Source organism: Pongo pygmaeus, chromosome 1 (genome assembly GCF_028885625.2).
Source record: "Pongo pygmaeus isolate AG05252 chromosome 1, NHGRI_mPonPyg2-v2.0_pri, whole genome shotgun sequence".
In the NCBI taxonomy this organism is placed as follows: Eukaryota; Metazoa; Chordata; class Mammalia; order Primates; family Hominidae; genus Pongo; species Pongo pygmaeus.
The window spans coordinates 109824189-109840778 of record NC_072373.2 but is presented as its reverse complement, the minus strand read 5'-3'; the positions used below and the strand labels follow the sequence as shown (position 1 = coordinate 109840778).

Below are 16590 nucleotides of genomic sequence, written 5' to 3'. Positions count from 1 at the left end.
AAGTTCAATATTTATCTACAGCTTTTTTCCTTTTGAGGTAAAATTTATATACAATTAAATACTCAAATCATAAGTGAATATTAGATGAATTTTGACAGATGCATATGAAGGTATGGAACATTCTCATCACCCTAAAAAGTTCCTTGTGCCCCTTCACCATCAATTTTGATTCCATCCATAGGCAACTACTGTTCTGTGGGGACTTTTATCCACCAGAACATTTATCAGTGTGATTAAAGAATAGGTACTCTTTTGCATATGGCTCCTTTTGCACTCAATAAAATATTTTTGAGATTCATCAATGTTGTTTTGTGTGTCAGCAGTTTGTTCGTTTAGCCATTCCATGGAATGAATGTATCACAATTAATCACTCCATTCTCATGTTGACAGATACTTCAATGTTTCTAGTTTTTGCTGTTACGAATGAAAGTGCTATAAACATTCTTGTGTAAATCATTTTGTGGACATATGTTTTAATTTTTCTTGGATAAGTACTTAAGAATTACTGAGTCATAGAGTAGGTAGCTGTTTATTTCTATAAGAATCTGCCAGACTTTTCCCCCCAAAGTGTTTATACTATTGTACATTCCAACCATCAATATATGAGAGGGGAGAAAGCTTTTCATACTTCCAAAGAGGCCTTTCTACATATGTGTAAATTTTTCCAACTGGAGACATGGCTGATGACTTCAGGGACACGAGCATGGGATACAGGACACCTGGCATCACCACCACCATGAAGCTGGGATTCAGGAAGGAATCCTTGACCAGCATCAGCTCCTGTCAGGCTACACAGAGTATTGAAGTGTTCATGGCACAGGGAGCCCTGGGGTCATGGTAAGAAACTATCTCATTGGTGAAACGTTCTTTCCATAAAGCAGGTAAATAAATTATTTGTTCCTTCTTGGTAGCTCTTGAAGGATGGTCAAACAAGATAATATCATATCTGCAGAAACTCAGATCTTGGTAAGATTTACCAGTTGGGAATCCAATGTTAATGCCAAGAAGCAGCCGCCAGTTGGGAACAAATATGGGCCTATGGATCAAGGTATGTACTCAAACACAGAGAGCTTTCTGAAAGATGCTACCCAGTAGTTTTTCCAGGGCAGAGATGGGTCTTTTATTTTTCTGTCTAATCTAGCCTGTATGCTTAGCTGAGAAGGTTTCTTCATATCACTTTAAATGATGATGTCCCTTGATTTTCTAAACATTCTTTAGATAAGAATTTTATGGGCATTCTTTATTGCATTAGGATTAAAATTAATGCATCTTAAGGTTTTATTCCAAAGTCTTGCCTTGTTTCCTTTTTAAGATGATACAATTTATAACATGCAAGTTTGCTGTCTGTCCCCTCCCTTTATGTAGATAGAAAATGAGCAAACGTGGCCATGAAACAGATGGTCATAGAATTGGTTCAGTGGTTGTGAGTGCAGCAACCCAAGAGTGTCTTGTCTGAAATACCACCAGGAACGACTGGACACAGTAGACAAAGGTTGTTCAACTGGATGCCTTAGGATACATGCTTCCAAAAACAAAGTAGCTGAAAAGAAACTAGAATAACAGAATATCAGAGCCAGAGGAGCATTTGGAGGTAAGTCAGTACCTCCTCCTTTTCAACCTACAGGGGAGATAGTAGAACAGAAGCAGGGATGGGTCTGCCTTCTGTGCCTACAATTCACTGGGGATTGTTGTGGTGAAGAATTTCATTTATAATGAAGGAGAAATAAACCCCCGTCAGCTTAAATTCAGGCAGGTTTATTGAAAAGGTGAAGAGGCCTCTTGCAGAAGCAAAGCATAGCTGAGGCTTGCGGACTCTGTCTGGGAAAATGAGCAGTCGACAGAGACTGATGCTGCCTCTGACTCTGGGGCCTTGTGTTGTCTTGCTCCCTGTGAGCATCTCTTCTATTCTTTTGCATCTTCCCTCAGCCTGGCAATCTCTGTTTACTCTTCAACACATAATTGAGCAAGGCTGTGCCAGCCCCAATGCCACCTGGCACTTTAGATCAAATTAAAAAGGCATGAAATGAACTGGCCCTTTATAATACAGCTGTTGGAACAACAGTTGGAAATACAATATCTTGACTCCTGGTTTAGTGCTTTATGCTAAACTTTCTTTTCTGAAGAGAGCACAGACTTTGGGATATTAGAATACATTATGTTTCTGGGTTACTTGGGGTTTATGGTTTTCATGAAGCTTTGAAAGCTTTCATCCAGTATGTTTTAAATATTTTTCTATCCCCCTTATCTACTCCATTCCCTTCAGGGATTCCATTTAGTAGAGTGTTTAAAATTTTCCCACTGATGGGCTTTTGATTTCTTAAATTCATTTTTTCCTGTGTGTTTCATTTGTGTTCATTTCTATTGCTGTTTCCTCTAATTCATTAATCTTTTCCTCTGCAATGTTCAATCCAGTGCATTTTTTTAAATTTCAGACAGTAAAATGTAGTTTTCACTCATGGAATTTGATATTTTTAAAATATCTTCCACATCTTCATTTAATTAAAATTATAATAACTGCTCTAATGTTCTTGCCTGCTATTTCTAATATGTATGTCGTTTTCAACTGAATTATTTCATTCTTCATTATGTCTCCTGTTTTCCTGCCACTTTGCCTGTTTGAGATTTTGGGATTTGATGCCACACAGATTTCAATGCCCAAATGTGCCCAGTGGCACAACCTGGCCTCAGTGTCTATGCACACCCAAGCTTGTGCAGCAGGAGAGGCAGAGAGAGCAGAGGCGAGTGTGCCACACATGGGGGTAGGGAGTACCTCACTTGTGCTTGGGGCTTTCCTCTGCCTCATTGAAAAAATATGTGTTCCTTTTCTTTTCCATAAGACCTGCCCTACTTCAGGCCCTGTCCCTCCAATGATCAGGACAGTCCTCTCTCCAGTCTCATCCCTCCAATGGACGGACAATGGTTCAAAACAATTCAGGAGAGAAAGCATTGTCTTGTCAACAAGTTGTGCTGAGAAAACTAGACATCCATAGGCAAAAATAGAAAAAAATTCACAGATGCTGGTGAGGTTGTGGAGAAAAAAGAATGCTTTTACATTGTTGGTGGGAGTGTAACTGTCAACCATTGTGGAAGACAGTGTGGTGATTCCTTTAAGACCTAGAGGCAGAAATACCATTTGACCCAGCAATCCCATTACTGGGTATATACCCAAAGGAATATAAATTATGCTGTTATAAAGATATATGCACGCATATGTTCACTGCAGCACTATTCACAGTAGCAAAGACATGGAATCAACCTAAATGCCCATTAATGATAGACTAGATAAAGAAAATGTGGAATACATACACATGGAATACTATGCAGCCATAAAAAGGAATAAGATCATGTCCTTTGCAGGGACATGGAGGGAGTTGGAAGCCATTATCCTCAGCAAACTAACACAAGAACAGAAAACAAAACCCTGCATATTCTCGCTTGTAAGTGGGAGCTGAATGATGAGAACACATGGACAGATAGGGTGGGGGTGGAGAAAACACACACTTGGCCCTGTCGGGGCGTGGGAAGTGGGAGGAGAGAGAGCATTAGGAAGAGTAGCTAATGGATGCTGGGCTTAATACCTAGGTGATGAGATGATCTGTGCAGCAAACCACCATCGCACACATTTACCTATGTGCAAACCTGCACATCCAGCACATGTACCCCTGAATTTAAAATAAAAGTGGAAGTAAAAAACAATAAACAAAGAAAAAAAATCCACTTAAACATCCATACTTGTACTAAAACTAACTCAAAATTGATTATAGAACTAAATGTAAATTGCAACTCTAGTAAACTTACAGTAGAAAACAGAAAATTTCATGATGTAGAGTTAGGCACGAAGTATTCTTAGTTATATCAACACAAACTATTAAAGAAAACATTGATACATTCAACTTCATAAAAATTAAAAATCCTTGGTCAGCAAAAGACATTGTTAATAGAATAAAAACATATGCTACAAATTGGGAGAAAAATATGAAAATCCAACATATGATGAAGGACCTGTATAATGGTTAATTGTGTGTCACTGTGACTGAGCCCCAGTGTGCCAGGACATTTGTTCCAATATTATTCTGGGTGTGTGCTGGAGGGTGTTTCTGGATGACATTAACACTGGAATAGACAGACTAAGTGAAGCAGATTGTCCTCCCTAATGTGGATGGGCCTCGTCCAATCAACCAAAGGTCGGAGGAGAAGGAAAGGGCCTAATAAAAGAGAAACACTTTCCTGGGTATCCAGCTTTCCATCTTGGGAATTGCAGCCTCCATAATCATATGTCCAAATTTATATATATATATATATATACACACACACACACATACACACACACATACATGCACATGCCTTATACATATATATGTATACATACATTTCATAAGTAAGTAGGAAGGATTGTATTTTTAAAAGTTCAGTATTCAATGATAATTGCTGAGCTGGCCAATGAATATGAAGGAGTTCTATTATATGATTCTGTCTCCTTTTTTATACTATTGAAGTTCTGCATTTGAAGAAGTAGGATAGGATAATAGTTGATTTTCTCCACATACCCTTCAAACCCCTAGGAATTAACAGGGAGTCAAAAATACCACATCCCTGCCCCTAAACACCAGGGCTAGACAACCCTGTGGCCCTCAGGTGATTTTCTTTAGCAAGGTCTGGGAGCCACACAACTGCAGAAAGAGCAGGAAACACTATGCAAATAGAGGCCACAACCGCAGGTAGGGCCTGTTCATGACAGAACACAGGTAAAACTCTCCTCAGAAAGTGAGCGTGGAGAAGCAGAGATCATGCCTGAGACCTGATGGATTAGAGCACTGGCTACTGGGGAATTGAAAGGAAGGGGCTTCACTGTGCAGAGGACCAGAGGTGCCAATCTTGGAAACGCAGAATTGTTGGGAGATGGGGAGGTATAGACAAAGGAAGCATTCTCTGGAGACTCGTGGTGAAGAGAACGAATGAAGTAACCAGCAGAAATTAGAGGTCCTGGTGGAACAAAATAGAATCCCAGAATGAGAACAAACACCATCCTTGTCCCCTAAAGCAAGACAATATTTTCTAAAAACTCAAGAAAAATCTTTTTTGGCAAGTACCTTATATCTAGTGGTGTGCACCATGTACCAAGGCAGTGGGAAAAGGTTATTAAGCATGCTAAACTCAGCGACACCCTATTCCCCCATGAGGACTCTGTCAAGAATCAATTCCCTTCAACAAGTGATGCCCAGGACACTCCCTTTTGAATAGTTCATGAGCCTCAGCATATTTAATTGTGGATCTAAACCAAAAGCCAGGGTGGAGACAAGGTGGGAAACACAGGCTGTCACTGGTATATGCTTGGGTTGAACTAACACTATAAGAAATGACAGGTTAAGAGGTCAGAGAAGAGGAAAATAATATCTTTGGTTGTCATAGTGGTAAAAATTTAAATTCAAAAGAGATGATTAAAAATGTATAAACCAAATATTAGAAGTGTGTCAAGTTAAAAGGGGATTTTTAAACATGATGTCAAAACATGTTCAGTGCACTTTCAAACATGAGCTACACAACTCTTCCTAAATAACAAACAAAAGACACACACACAAAGACAACAAAATAACATTGACAAAGAAATGTGGCAAATACCATCTACTACTACATATGATAAATGTAGACTAAAATATGGAAGAGTTTGGAATGTAAACAGGGAAATAAGAATGTTTTTATTAATCTGTACCCTTACCCACCGAAACCAATCATAATAATAAAAGCTTAAAACATTGTATGTAAAAAAAATTCACTAGTCCAGAGTGATAGGCAAGAGTATTTTAATTAAACAGATTTAAAACATAAACACTTTAACTTTAATAGACTAAAATTAGTCCTGGATGAAAGTTAAAATTTGGGCAGGGAATATTCTTTTTCATAACAGAATGCTAGCAGAAACAAGTTCATAGTAAGGACTGAGATAGAAATAAGGTACAAACATAAATATAATAACTGACACAGCCAGGGGTGATTAATTGATGATAAAATGCTCAGAGGAAGATTGTTAGAATACAGGGTATTTATACTTTTTCAAACTACTTTCTAAATTAATTATAAATAAGGTGTCTTTACAAGGGACAGATCTCCTAGACCCCTCCTTAACCAGGTAACCAGTCGTGATATCACAATAATGGTGATGGACAAACTGGACCTTCTCTGCCAACAGATGGGCTGAGGTTGGAAACTCACAGCATTGACTCTGCAGTGTTCCTGGCAAAATGGTTAGGGTGAATTTAATCATAAGGAAATTTTCCGAAAACTTCAGAATGAAGACAATTGAGCTGACCTGTCCTCTACAAACAAATCCATGTCACCACCATCAATGACAACAACAAAAAGATGAGGAGCTACTTTGGGTTCAAAATGACTAAAGAAGTGTAGCTACATTATCTTTTCAATCTTTTTGAACCCAAAATGTCTCTTCTCTTTTTGTTGTGTGATTCGTGGTGACGTGGACCGTGTGAAGGAGACAGGTCAGTTGTCCTGCTCAGTGGTCTACATTCTGCAGTTGTCTGGTGATTACTTCCTATGAAACTCAAGCTAAGTGTTTTCAGCAAGAATGTGGCATTGTTCATATTCTGTACCGGCAGAGTCCCAGGTGACATGCTGTCTCCTGCCAGTGGCTCCTGACTCCTGTTCTCTACAGGATGGAATTGAGAGGAGCAGGGCTAAGGCCTCTCAATGCTGTTTGTCCGTCTGGGAATTGGTTTCCTTGGGTATTCATCTCAAGTGGAAATGGGATGAATTGTGGTTTCTCAAATCAAAGGAGTCTAGTGGTTTGCAATCATCAAGAGCATTCTGTGTCTAAAATTCAATCCTCAGTGAAGGACCCCTGCAGTGTTGTGTTTGGAATTGAACTTGCTTTCCTGTTTAGTTTTTTTCATCAAGTGGAAAAGCTACTTTTTGTGACATCCTTTCATCCTTTTCATCCTTCCAGCAGTATTTGGTATCTGTAGGAGAGAGGAAAGAAAAAATGAAAAGAGCACCTATGTCAGGTCCTGCTGATGGCTGAGTCTGGAGGGATTGCTAAGTGGTGATAGCCCAGGGGCAAACTGAGCTCCTGCTGGGAGGATGAGCTGAAGCCTGAGCCTCAGGCTGACTGAAGAGGCAAGTGCCGTCCACAAGTGAGAAGAAAACACCCCTGAACTTCCAGTCAGCCTGGAATGCAGATATGGGGACCTGCCTATGCCCAACCAGCAGCCGATGACATCAGCCCCTTTCTGCCTGATCCCCTTTGTCCGGAGCAGAGTGATGGCTTTTCACACCTCCCAGGAAGGATGTGCTCAGCATCAACCATGCACACTCAGAAGCAGAGGGCTGTAGAAGGAGAGGGCCCTTTGCAAAGAAAACCACCCCCTTACAATTCCATGTCCCAGTCTTTTGAGAAGGAGCAGGAGAGCAGACTATGGGAAGAACCCAGGATATGAGAAGCAGCAGGGGCCTCAAACAATACTCACAAATAGGGAAGAGAAAAGCAGTGGGAGAATGAGCTGTCATCATAGACAGAGAAATAAGGAGTGAGGGACGCTAAGAGCCATAGATGTGATTACCTTGCTTCTCTAAGCTGGCAGGCCAGGGAATCTGCATGCCAGTCTCCACTTGCTGAACGGCAGTTTTCTTTTGATCATTTTTGGTTTTAGGACACTTGAGGCATGAATGTGGCCAATGACTTGATGCCCATGTGTATTGTCAGCTGAGCCTTCAAGAGCATCACCTTCCAGCTGGGGAGGGTTCTTCATTGCAAGGGAAGACTCTAAACCCAGCTCTGAAAATAAAACCACAGACAATGGGATCCACTGGCATTGATGATCTCCTTCTACCCAAAGAACATCAAGTAAGGAAAAGTGGCATCCAAAGGGTGAGGGGAAGCCAATGGAGTCACTTAGATATTTTCTTTTTTGTTGATCTTTCTCACATTACCCAGCAATGACAAGATTGCCAGGAAGCAAAGACACTCCCAATCCACAAAAATATTTAAAAAAATCTGTCATTCTAGACAGGTTGTGGGATGCAAAGAATAGGAAGCCTACCTGGGAAACCAAGTGGGGTTTCCTCCCCTTTGGAATTGGAGTGTTCACTGGCTACATCCTGAGCAAAGCAAACTTTCTGTTCATCCAGTGCCAAGAAAGTGCCTTCACAAGGTTGGTAAGATTGGGACACATCATGGTCACTACAAGAAGTCAAAACACTTTCTTCCGGGGAGTCCTGCAGGACTTCCTTCTCTTCAGACTCCTGTAGCTTCCTGATGAGTCAGACAGGATAGGAGTGACAAGAGGGATTAAATACCACAGTATCTCAGGTGATTTCATGGGACACATAAGGGAGCTGTCACTGAAACCAAAGGGGTATCTTCTCCAAGAGAGAAAAATCTATCCTTCTAAATGTGGGGTGGAGTGTGACTGCCCTTGGAACAGAGCAAACATGAGCAGCAGGTGCTCAGTGTGGTTGCCACAAATGAGCTGCTCCAGGAGGACCCAGACTCCCCCTGTAAACTGCGATCACGACTCGCATCACAGAGAACTGACACAGGGCTTCACTTCCTATGCCTAAACGTGCTGATGTTTACATGCAGCACACAAGTAAACACAGCTCTTGAGGCATTCCAGATACACAGATCTTGTCTTTTCAAAGCCATTTTTAAAATATTTTGACATAAATTACGATTTCCCTGTTTTGTAATGAAATACTTGTCAACATGCTGACATCAAACACATAGAAAACATACATGCATCTCACTCTGGATTAACCACACGGGAGAGAACAAGTGACATCCCTGAGTTTGGTGAGTTCACCTGGCTCAATGGATTGCATATTCCTATGCAAGAGGGGGATTAAGAAATTGAAACCTGGCCTAGTGCAGTGGCTCATGCCTGTAATCCCAGCTCTTTGGGAGGTCGAGGCAGGCGGATCACGAGGTCAGGAGATCGAGATCATCCTGGCTAATGCAGTGAATCCCCACCTCTACTAAAAACACACACACACACACAAAAAAAAAAAGCCCAGCATGGTGGCAGGCATCTGTATTCCCAGCTACTCAGGAGGCCGAGGCAGGAGAATGGCGTGAACCTGGGAGGCAGAGCTGGCAGTGAGCCGAGATCGTGCCACTGCACTCCAGCCTGGGTGACAGAGCGAGACTCTGTCTCAAAAAAAAAAAAAAAAAGAAAAATTGAAACCTACTCAAGCACCACAATCAAGAAGACAGCATTGTTAAAATGGATAATTTGCAGTTGGATGAATAGATGAGGCAGTTCTGTTCGTCACTTTCTATTTTTCCCTGGATCTGCAGTCTCCAGGTGTCACTATTGAACTAAGAGCCCACAAATCCACAGAGTTACCTGGGGGGCACTGGCGCTTTCCATTCCTCTTCCTCATCATCATTTTGATTTTCTGTAAACAAATTCGGAAGAGCAGGTCATATTAAGCAAATCACGCTTCACACAAGACCAAATCAGTGTCCAGTCATAGCACAAGGACATAAATATTCTCAGTGTAAGAATGTGATATTCTGACAGGAATGTTCTAATGTGCCCTAAATTAAGTCTTGTCAAAAGTAGATGAGCCTGCTTTTCAGATCCATGGGACAAAATCTCCTTCATCTGGTAGATCTTAATCTTATATCCTCTGCCCTAAGTCAGCACAAACAATTAAAGCATTTTCCCTAAGATCTTCAAAAATTGCCCTAACAACTTTCCATAAGTGTTGCTGCAATACTGATTTATCTCTTCATATATCATGGTCAATGAATGGTTAGAGAAATTTATGTAGAAAACTGAACTGATGGGTGAATTCTAACAACTTTTGCTTAAAAAAGAATCTGTGGGGATGGCAGGGTGGCTCATGCCTCTAATCCCAGCACTTTGGGAGACCAAGGCGGGCAGATCACTTGATGTCAGGAGTTCAAGATCAGCCTGCCCAATATGGTGAAACCCCACCTCTACTAAAAATACAAAAATTAGGCAGGTGTGGTGGTGCACACTGGAAATACCAGCTACTCAGGAGGCTGAGGCAAGAGAATCACTTGAACCGTAGAGGCAAAAGTTGTAGTGAGCCAAGATCACGCCACTGCATTCTAGCCTGGGTGATAGAGTAAGACTCCATCACCAAAAAAAAAAAAAAAAGAAAGAAAGAAAGAAAAAAAAAAAAAAGAAGAAAGAAAAGAAATCTGTGGTGCTACACAGAAACAGCGGCCACTCATGGGGTGAAGAACTCAGGACCCAGCCTTGCTTTATGGAAACTTATACGCAAGATAAGGGTACAAGTGTTGATGTCCTGGTTTCAATTGACTGTGTAGCTAAGATAAGCTGGCTTAAAGGAGATCCAGACTGGAGATGAGGAGAGTGAAACCAGGGAAACATCATCTTCAAATAAATGGACAAGGCTGTCAGTGGCCTCAGACAGGCAGAGAAACTCCATGGACATTGTTCAGAGACACAAATTACACCATTGCAGCTGACAAGAGACATAGGAACCGAGCTAGGAGGCCTGACAGATACCTCCTGTACTCCTCCTGTACACAGGTAGCTATGGCTTTGTCACACCTGCCTCTGTTCCAATAACCTGATACTGGGGCCAGGATGACAAAGGCATGACATGGGCCAAGGAGGACAGGAAAGCTCTCTCACCCACTGGTATCTGTGTTTAACATTCCATCCTAATTTCTCTTTCTCTCTCTCCTCTTTCACTTCTCTCTCTCTCTCTCTGTTTCTCTCTCTCTCTCTCTCTCTTTCTTTTTGACACAGGGTCTTGCTCTGCCTCCTAGGCTAGAGTATAGCAGTGCAATCACGGCTCACTGCAGCCTCTACCTCCTGGGCTCAGACAATTCTTCCACCTAAGCCTCTTGAATAGTTGGGACTATAGGCATGCAGCACCATGCCTGGCTAATTTTTTGTATTTATTGTAAAGATGGGATTCGCCATATTGTCCAGGCTGGTCTTGAACTCCTGATCTCAAGTGATCCACCCACCTGGGCCTACCAAAGTGCTGTGATTATATGTGTGTCACCACACCTAGCTCCATCCTAGTTTCTGACTCAAACCAATATGTGTGTATACAGCCCATCCTCAGAATTGATCTTCCATAGCCTAAACAGAGGTATGAGACACAAGGAAAATAAAGGTTACCTGGGAGAATGTTTAAAGCATCCTGCCATTCATCATGAGAGGATTCACTGTCTACAACCAGAGTTGAGTTGACTTTGTCTTCCTCAAATGTGATTTTGGTGTTCTTGTGAGGCGGGTTGGAGTCACAAGGGCCGTGGCTATTTGAACAAGTGACGGTACATTCCTCCAGTGAGTCCTCAGGGACTTCCTTTTCTTCAGCCTTCTGTGCCTCCCTGATGAGCCAGGTGGGACAGAGATGACAGAAGATTAAACAGAGAGGGATTGGACCCCAGGGAGTCCTGGCTGTTTTTGATAGGAGGCACAAAAGAGTGGTTCCAGAAAGCAAACAGGAGGTTCCCTTTAAGAGGGAACATGCAATTCTCTTCTCTTTGCAACAGAGCATGGCTGCCATGAGAGCCAAAGAGGAAGAGAGGAGCTGGTGTTCATTGCACTGGACAGATAGGAGCTGAGGAGGATGAAGTCTCAGCTATCCCTGTATGGTACAGACATGATACTCGGCACACACAGAGAAACACAACATCTGCCACACCCTGTTTCTAAGCTGGGTTGAATTTCACATACTGTGGCCAAGGGAATGCAGGCTTTGGACCCATTATAGACTCCAGACATGGTGTGCCTTCTAGGCCTTTTTATTTTAACACTATGACTAAAATGTAAATTTTTTTGTCTAGGTACTTTTCTTGGTGTTTAAATTTGTTAGATACTTCCTAATTCCTCTGCTTGTTGCCTCTTTGCTATTTATCTTACCCAACAAGAACCTAAAGACACCATGGAGAAAGCAGCTTTGCACCTCCTCCTGGTTTTCACAACAGGGGAGAACAGGTCTTCTCTGTGTGTGCAGGAAATCCCTAGGGCTGGTGAGTTCATCTAGAGTCATGCTTACAGGCAACATGGAGACAGTGGACAAGCATGTTAACAGGGCTATTTTCTTGTTGGGTGAGCACATGAAATCAGTGCACTCTGCAGCTTTCTTTATCCTGCATGTGGAATCTGTGACTACCTTCACCTCCCTTGTGTTCTTGCTGAGACCTTTTCCATATTTTACCACCCATTACCCGCTCCTGATTATTCAGTCTTACCTGGGGACAGGTGATTCCTGTACTTTATCAAGCTCCTCAGCTTTATCATTTTCATCCTCATTTTCATCATTTTCTGCAAATACAGAAGTGTTCATTCAGATATTTCCCACTTCACACTCTGCAAGAACAGTCAGTCCAATGTGCACAGAGTCATAAACATCTATGTATGGGTCAGCATTGTGCTGAAAGCCCTCATGTTTTACCTTTAACAAAATGCCCTGGTGTGGTTTCCTGATCCATCTGGAAATGCATTTCTCATCTGAAGGGCCACCATCAAGATGTGGCAAAACACTCAAAAGACCTTTTGCTCCCCCTATCACTGGAGGCTTGTGCAGCCTCTCTCTGGACTTGGGCAGCTGTCTCCCCCATCCTGCCACAGATCTGATTCCCAGGCACAGGCTTGGTGTCCTGTCACAGTTTACATTTAGAACCTATTTATTTCTCTTAGAAGAGGACAGATAAACTTGTCCCACAGTCCTCTACACATCAGGGGACTTCAATGGCCCTCCATGTGGCTTCTGCTGTGTTATTCAGGGACATTCTCTGCATGGGAAGTGCTCCAGTCTGAATCACTTTCTACCACCAAATGCCACCACATCAAGTGCCTTCTCCAACACCACACGGTGAGGGGCTCTATCTCATTTTGAAAAGCAGTCATAAGTGTTCCGGCATTTGCATGCCAGAGACACTTGTAAGAGACAATATGTCTGCCTTTGCAGATTGAGAGACAGAAACCCAGGAAAGATAAATCAATCACTCACCAACAGTTACTAAGAACATTGCTGAAGACATAGCCTGGGAAACTTCATTCTTAGTCCAGAGGTCTTTTCACTCTAACAAGCACCCTCCTTTCACAGCCTCCTTCCTGTCCTTTAAAACTAAATAGATGCTGCCTCTTGTTCCAAAGACCAACTTCCATTAAGGAAGGAGGGACACTTGCAATACTGTGACCTCCAACCCCATGGGTTTCCCATCTCTGTTCTTACCCAGGAAGTCCTGGTTGTGTCATGGCCACATATGTTTAGTGGAAAAAAACACCAGCGATACAACTGTCATTGTGGAGGTATGGAGGTCTGGAGTCTCTCATAAGCCTGGGGTTTTGGGTCATCAGGGCCTGTGGCCACCTTACCTGGGCTGAGCTTGTGGACAAGGTGCATTGCCAGCCTACACCCCTCAGCCAGCTGTTCTCGGAGGTCCTGACCCTTGGAGTTGTCAGGCTCAACCGGAGTGAGGAGGGCCTGGAGATGCTGATTCAATGAGCAGGAGGCATCTCTCCCTTCCCGTAACTTCTCCCTTAACCGGGTCAGCTCTCGTTCCTGAGAGTGAACCAGGACTTTATATTGCCTAAGGTGAGATAGTAGAGAAAATTTAACAGCGGAAAGGGATGAGTGATCAGTTCTAATATTGCAACAGAGATTTCTGAGGCAATGTCCTCAAGGAGACCTCCAAGCAGAAGGTCAGCACATGTTTAAAGATATGTCTGTGGCCAAGAGAAAGAATAAAAAATGGTTCACAGGCTTCCTCTATATCAGAGAGGGCTCCTGTAAGATCCTCGATGATGTTCCATTCATCTTTCTCTTCTGTAAACAAAAGTAGGTGTCTTCCTTATTCAGTTTCAAAAAGACATCCTTTCAGTTCCTCACTCTGGCCATGGACATTTCCATGTGAAAATACACATAGTGCATCTTGTGGTGACTAGATGTATCTCTACAAGCCATGTAGAGAAATGAGGCCAGGTGCAGATGGGGTGAATTGAAAAGACAAAAGAAGAAAAGAATGACAGGGTTGAGAAGGCAACATTGATTGAGTGGAAGAATGAGAAGCCTCAGTCAGTCAGGAGGTGATTCTCACTAAGGGTAAGTGGGGTGGTGATGGCACACCATTTTGAGTATACTGAATGCTGCTGGGTGGTTCCCACTCCTTTGGTAAATTTTGTATTATGCAAATTTCACCTCTACAATTACTTGTTTGAAAAAGAGAAAACAAGGCTCTGAGAAACAACTGCAACCCATAACTTATTATTATCCTTGTTCTCTGTTTGATAAATATTTGTGTGTCATAAGCCTGCCATGGCAATTCCTTCCCTTCCTCTGGCCCAGCTTAGCTCTTACTTCTCCCCGCTGAGCTGCTGTACTTCAGAGACTTACACACCTGCCCACCTGCCTGCCCCAATGGGGCCCCCTCACCTGAGCTCCTCAGCTTGCTTGAGCTGCTCTGCAAGCTTCTCCTCCTTGAACTGCAGCTCTTCCCTCAGCATAGATTTTATGAGGTCTTTGCATTCTTCATACTCTGAGAAAAGAGAGACATGCCTGCCTCAGTGGAAGGCTGGACGTGCTGCTGTGGTCACTGCCTACGGGGCAGGAGCCAGGTCCATCCCAAGGACAAAACTGTCCTGAGTACCAGGCTCTAAGCAGGGATTTCCACATCTTTACTCTTCAGTCCCCCGATTTTCTAGCATCCGATCCCCCAAAATTTAGAGATGAAGAAAGAGAACCTCAAGGGCACATCAAGGAAGTTGACAAGATGATTCAACCACAACAAAGTGGAGTCAGAATTCACAGCCCCTGAGCTCTGACTCTGAATGCGGGGCCACTTTCCCAAGGCTTGCAGCCTCTCCTCTAAAACACTGCACTGGGGCATGAAGCAGTGATTTCCTGTACAGTCGGGAAGGCCCCTAGGACTATGGGACTGATGGTTTCCCTTTTACTGGGAATTTCAAGGACAAATATGTCAAAGATTGTTAAAATCTTCTATTTTTAAATCATATCTTCAGATATGATTTTAAGAATCATATCTGAAGCATAAAGCATGAGACATAAGACCATAAGGCCATGAAGGAAATATGCCCAAACTCCAATAAAGTTTGTATTAATTTAGAAACAGTAGAATGAAGAACTAATAGATAGTGTTTACTCTGTGCCAATAACTGTTCCAGGAGATTGACAAGAAATAGCTCATGTAATTCATTTCTGCAATTTACAGAGGTAGGTATTATTATAGTACCCTATGAACAGATGAGGAAACTGAAGGATAGACAAGACAAACAACTTGGATGGAGCCCAGGAGACAGGTCCAGGGTCCCTGCTCTGCACACTGCACTGCTACTTCCACATATTCTCGGGTGCGATCTTTCTTCCTCTTTAGGAGCAAGAGTCTGCACCCCAGGAAGTAGGACTTCCCTCTCACCAGGGTACTCTGTGCTTCTTTTTTTTTTTGACGAATCTTGCCCTCTCGCCCAGGCTGGAGTGCAATGGCGTGATCTTGGCTCACTGCAACCTCTTCCTCCCAGGTTCAAAGGATTCTCCTGCCTCAGCCTCTGGAGTAGCTGGGATTACAGGAGCCTGCCACCACGCCTAGCTAATTTTTGTATTTTAGTAGAAATGAGGTTTCTCCATGTTGCCCAGGCTGATCTCAAACTCCTGACTTCGTGATCCACCCGCCTCACCCTCCCAAAGTGCTGGGATTACAGAAGTGAGCCACTGCACGCAGCCCCTACTCCCTGCTCTTGATGCTGTCACTTATAGATAGCACAGGTTCTATTAGGAGCACAGTCTTCTTGAAGTTCCTCACAGCGGGTACTGGGTACTAACACCACGCTTCCCCCAGGGTCCCTAGAAGACAGCTTTCCCTATTGGGCCTCAACAGAAGCTTGAACTGAATAACAGTTCACTAGTCCCAGACATTTCAAACAACAGAATAGATGTTATTTGTCTGCAGGATCTTATCTGGTACAGAGAGGATTCTTGAAAACATGATATAGCCTCTTGGAGAAAACAGGTCGTTCTGTGCCTGTGTCAGAAATCAGTAACTGGGAGTTTAACTCTAGTCCAACCCCAACCTGACTGCAAACATAGAAAGTTGTTAAATACTTTGGTACCTCTGTCTTCCAACTTTACAAAGTGTTAAAATACCCATTTATATTTTCCTAGAAGTATGGGAAGGATGAAATTATTTTTGATGGAGAGAGCATTTAGTTTCTCAGAGAGAAGATAGGACATCGTTCATCACTTTCGTGATGGTGAGCCTATAGATCTTACTGTATTTGTTCTGCTGGTTGGCTAGGAAGTAGGCCACTTGAGTTACAAGAAATTTCTCTTTCAGGTTTCTGAACTGCTGTGGGCGCAATTTCTCATTGATTTCTAGAGTGTTCATCTCTGCCTTCTCACTGGACCGGGGGCCAGCAGATACCACCATGCTGATGTTTGTGGCAGAAGAGGTGGAGCCAGGGACTGCGGAGAAGAAACCCAAACACATGATGGGTTAAAAACTGGTGAAACCGAATAGGTTTAATCAGGACTAAGGAAGGTCAGTAACTGAAATTCTTAACTTACTGTTGAGAAAAACGTGATCACTCCCCACAGCTCTTTAGG

The 16590-nt window shown here is 42.8% G+C and overlaps 1 protein-coding gene across 1 annotated transcript; it reads right to left on the bottom strand.

The window, feature by feature from the left end:
• Positions 1-7580: 7580 nt before the first annotated feature.
• Positions 7581-16474, bottom strand: LOC129040869 (putative neuroblastoma breakpoint family member 7). The gene is made up of 8 exons (XM_054495758.1): positions 16258-16474; positions 14407-14509; positions 13350-13564; positions 12221-12293; positions 11142-11353; positions 9357-9408; positions 8052-8263; positions 7581-7786 (listed from the first exon to the last, which is right to left on the bottom strand). The coding sequence occupies exons 1-8, from the start codon at positions 16472-16474 to the stop codon at positions 7581-7583; spliced, it is 1290 nt and encodes a 429-aa protein (XP_054351733.1).
• Between the last annotated feature and the right edge of the window lie 116 nt (positions 16475-16590).

What these genes read in the sequence shown, in the direction of transcription:
- LOC129040869 (XM_054495758.1), bottom strand. Translation starts at nt 16,474, where the DNA reads ATGTGTTTGGGTTTCTTCTCCGCAGTCCCTGGCTCCACCTCTTCTGCC. An exon ending in AAAGCGCCAGTGCCCCCCAG is followed by an intron (nt 8,264 to 9,356) that starts GTAACTCTGTGG and finishes CTGACTCATCAG; the next exon opens with GAAGCTACAGGAGTCTGAAG. An exon ending in AACCCCACTTGGTTTCCCAG is followed by an intron (nt 7,787 to 8,051) that starts GTAGGCTTCCTA and finishes TTTTATTTTCAG; the next exon opens with AGCTGGGTTTAGAGTCTTCC.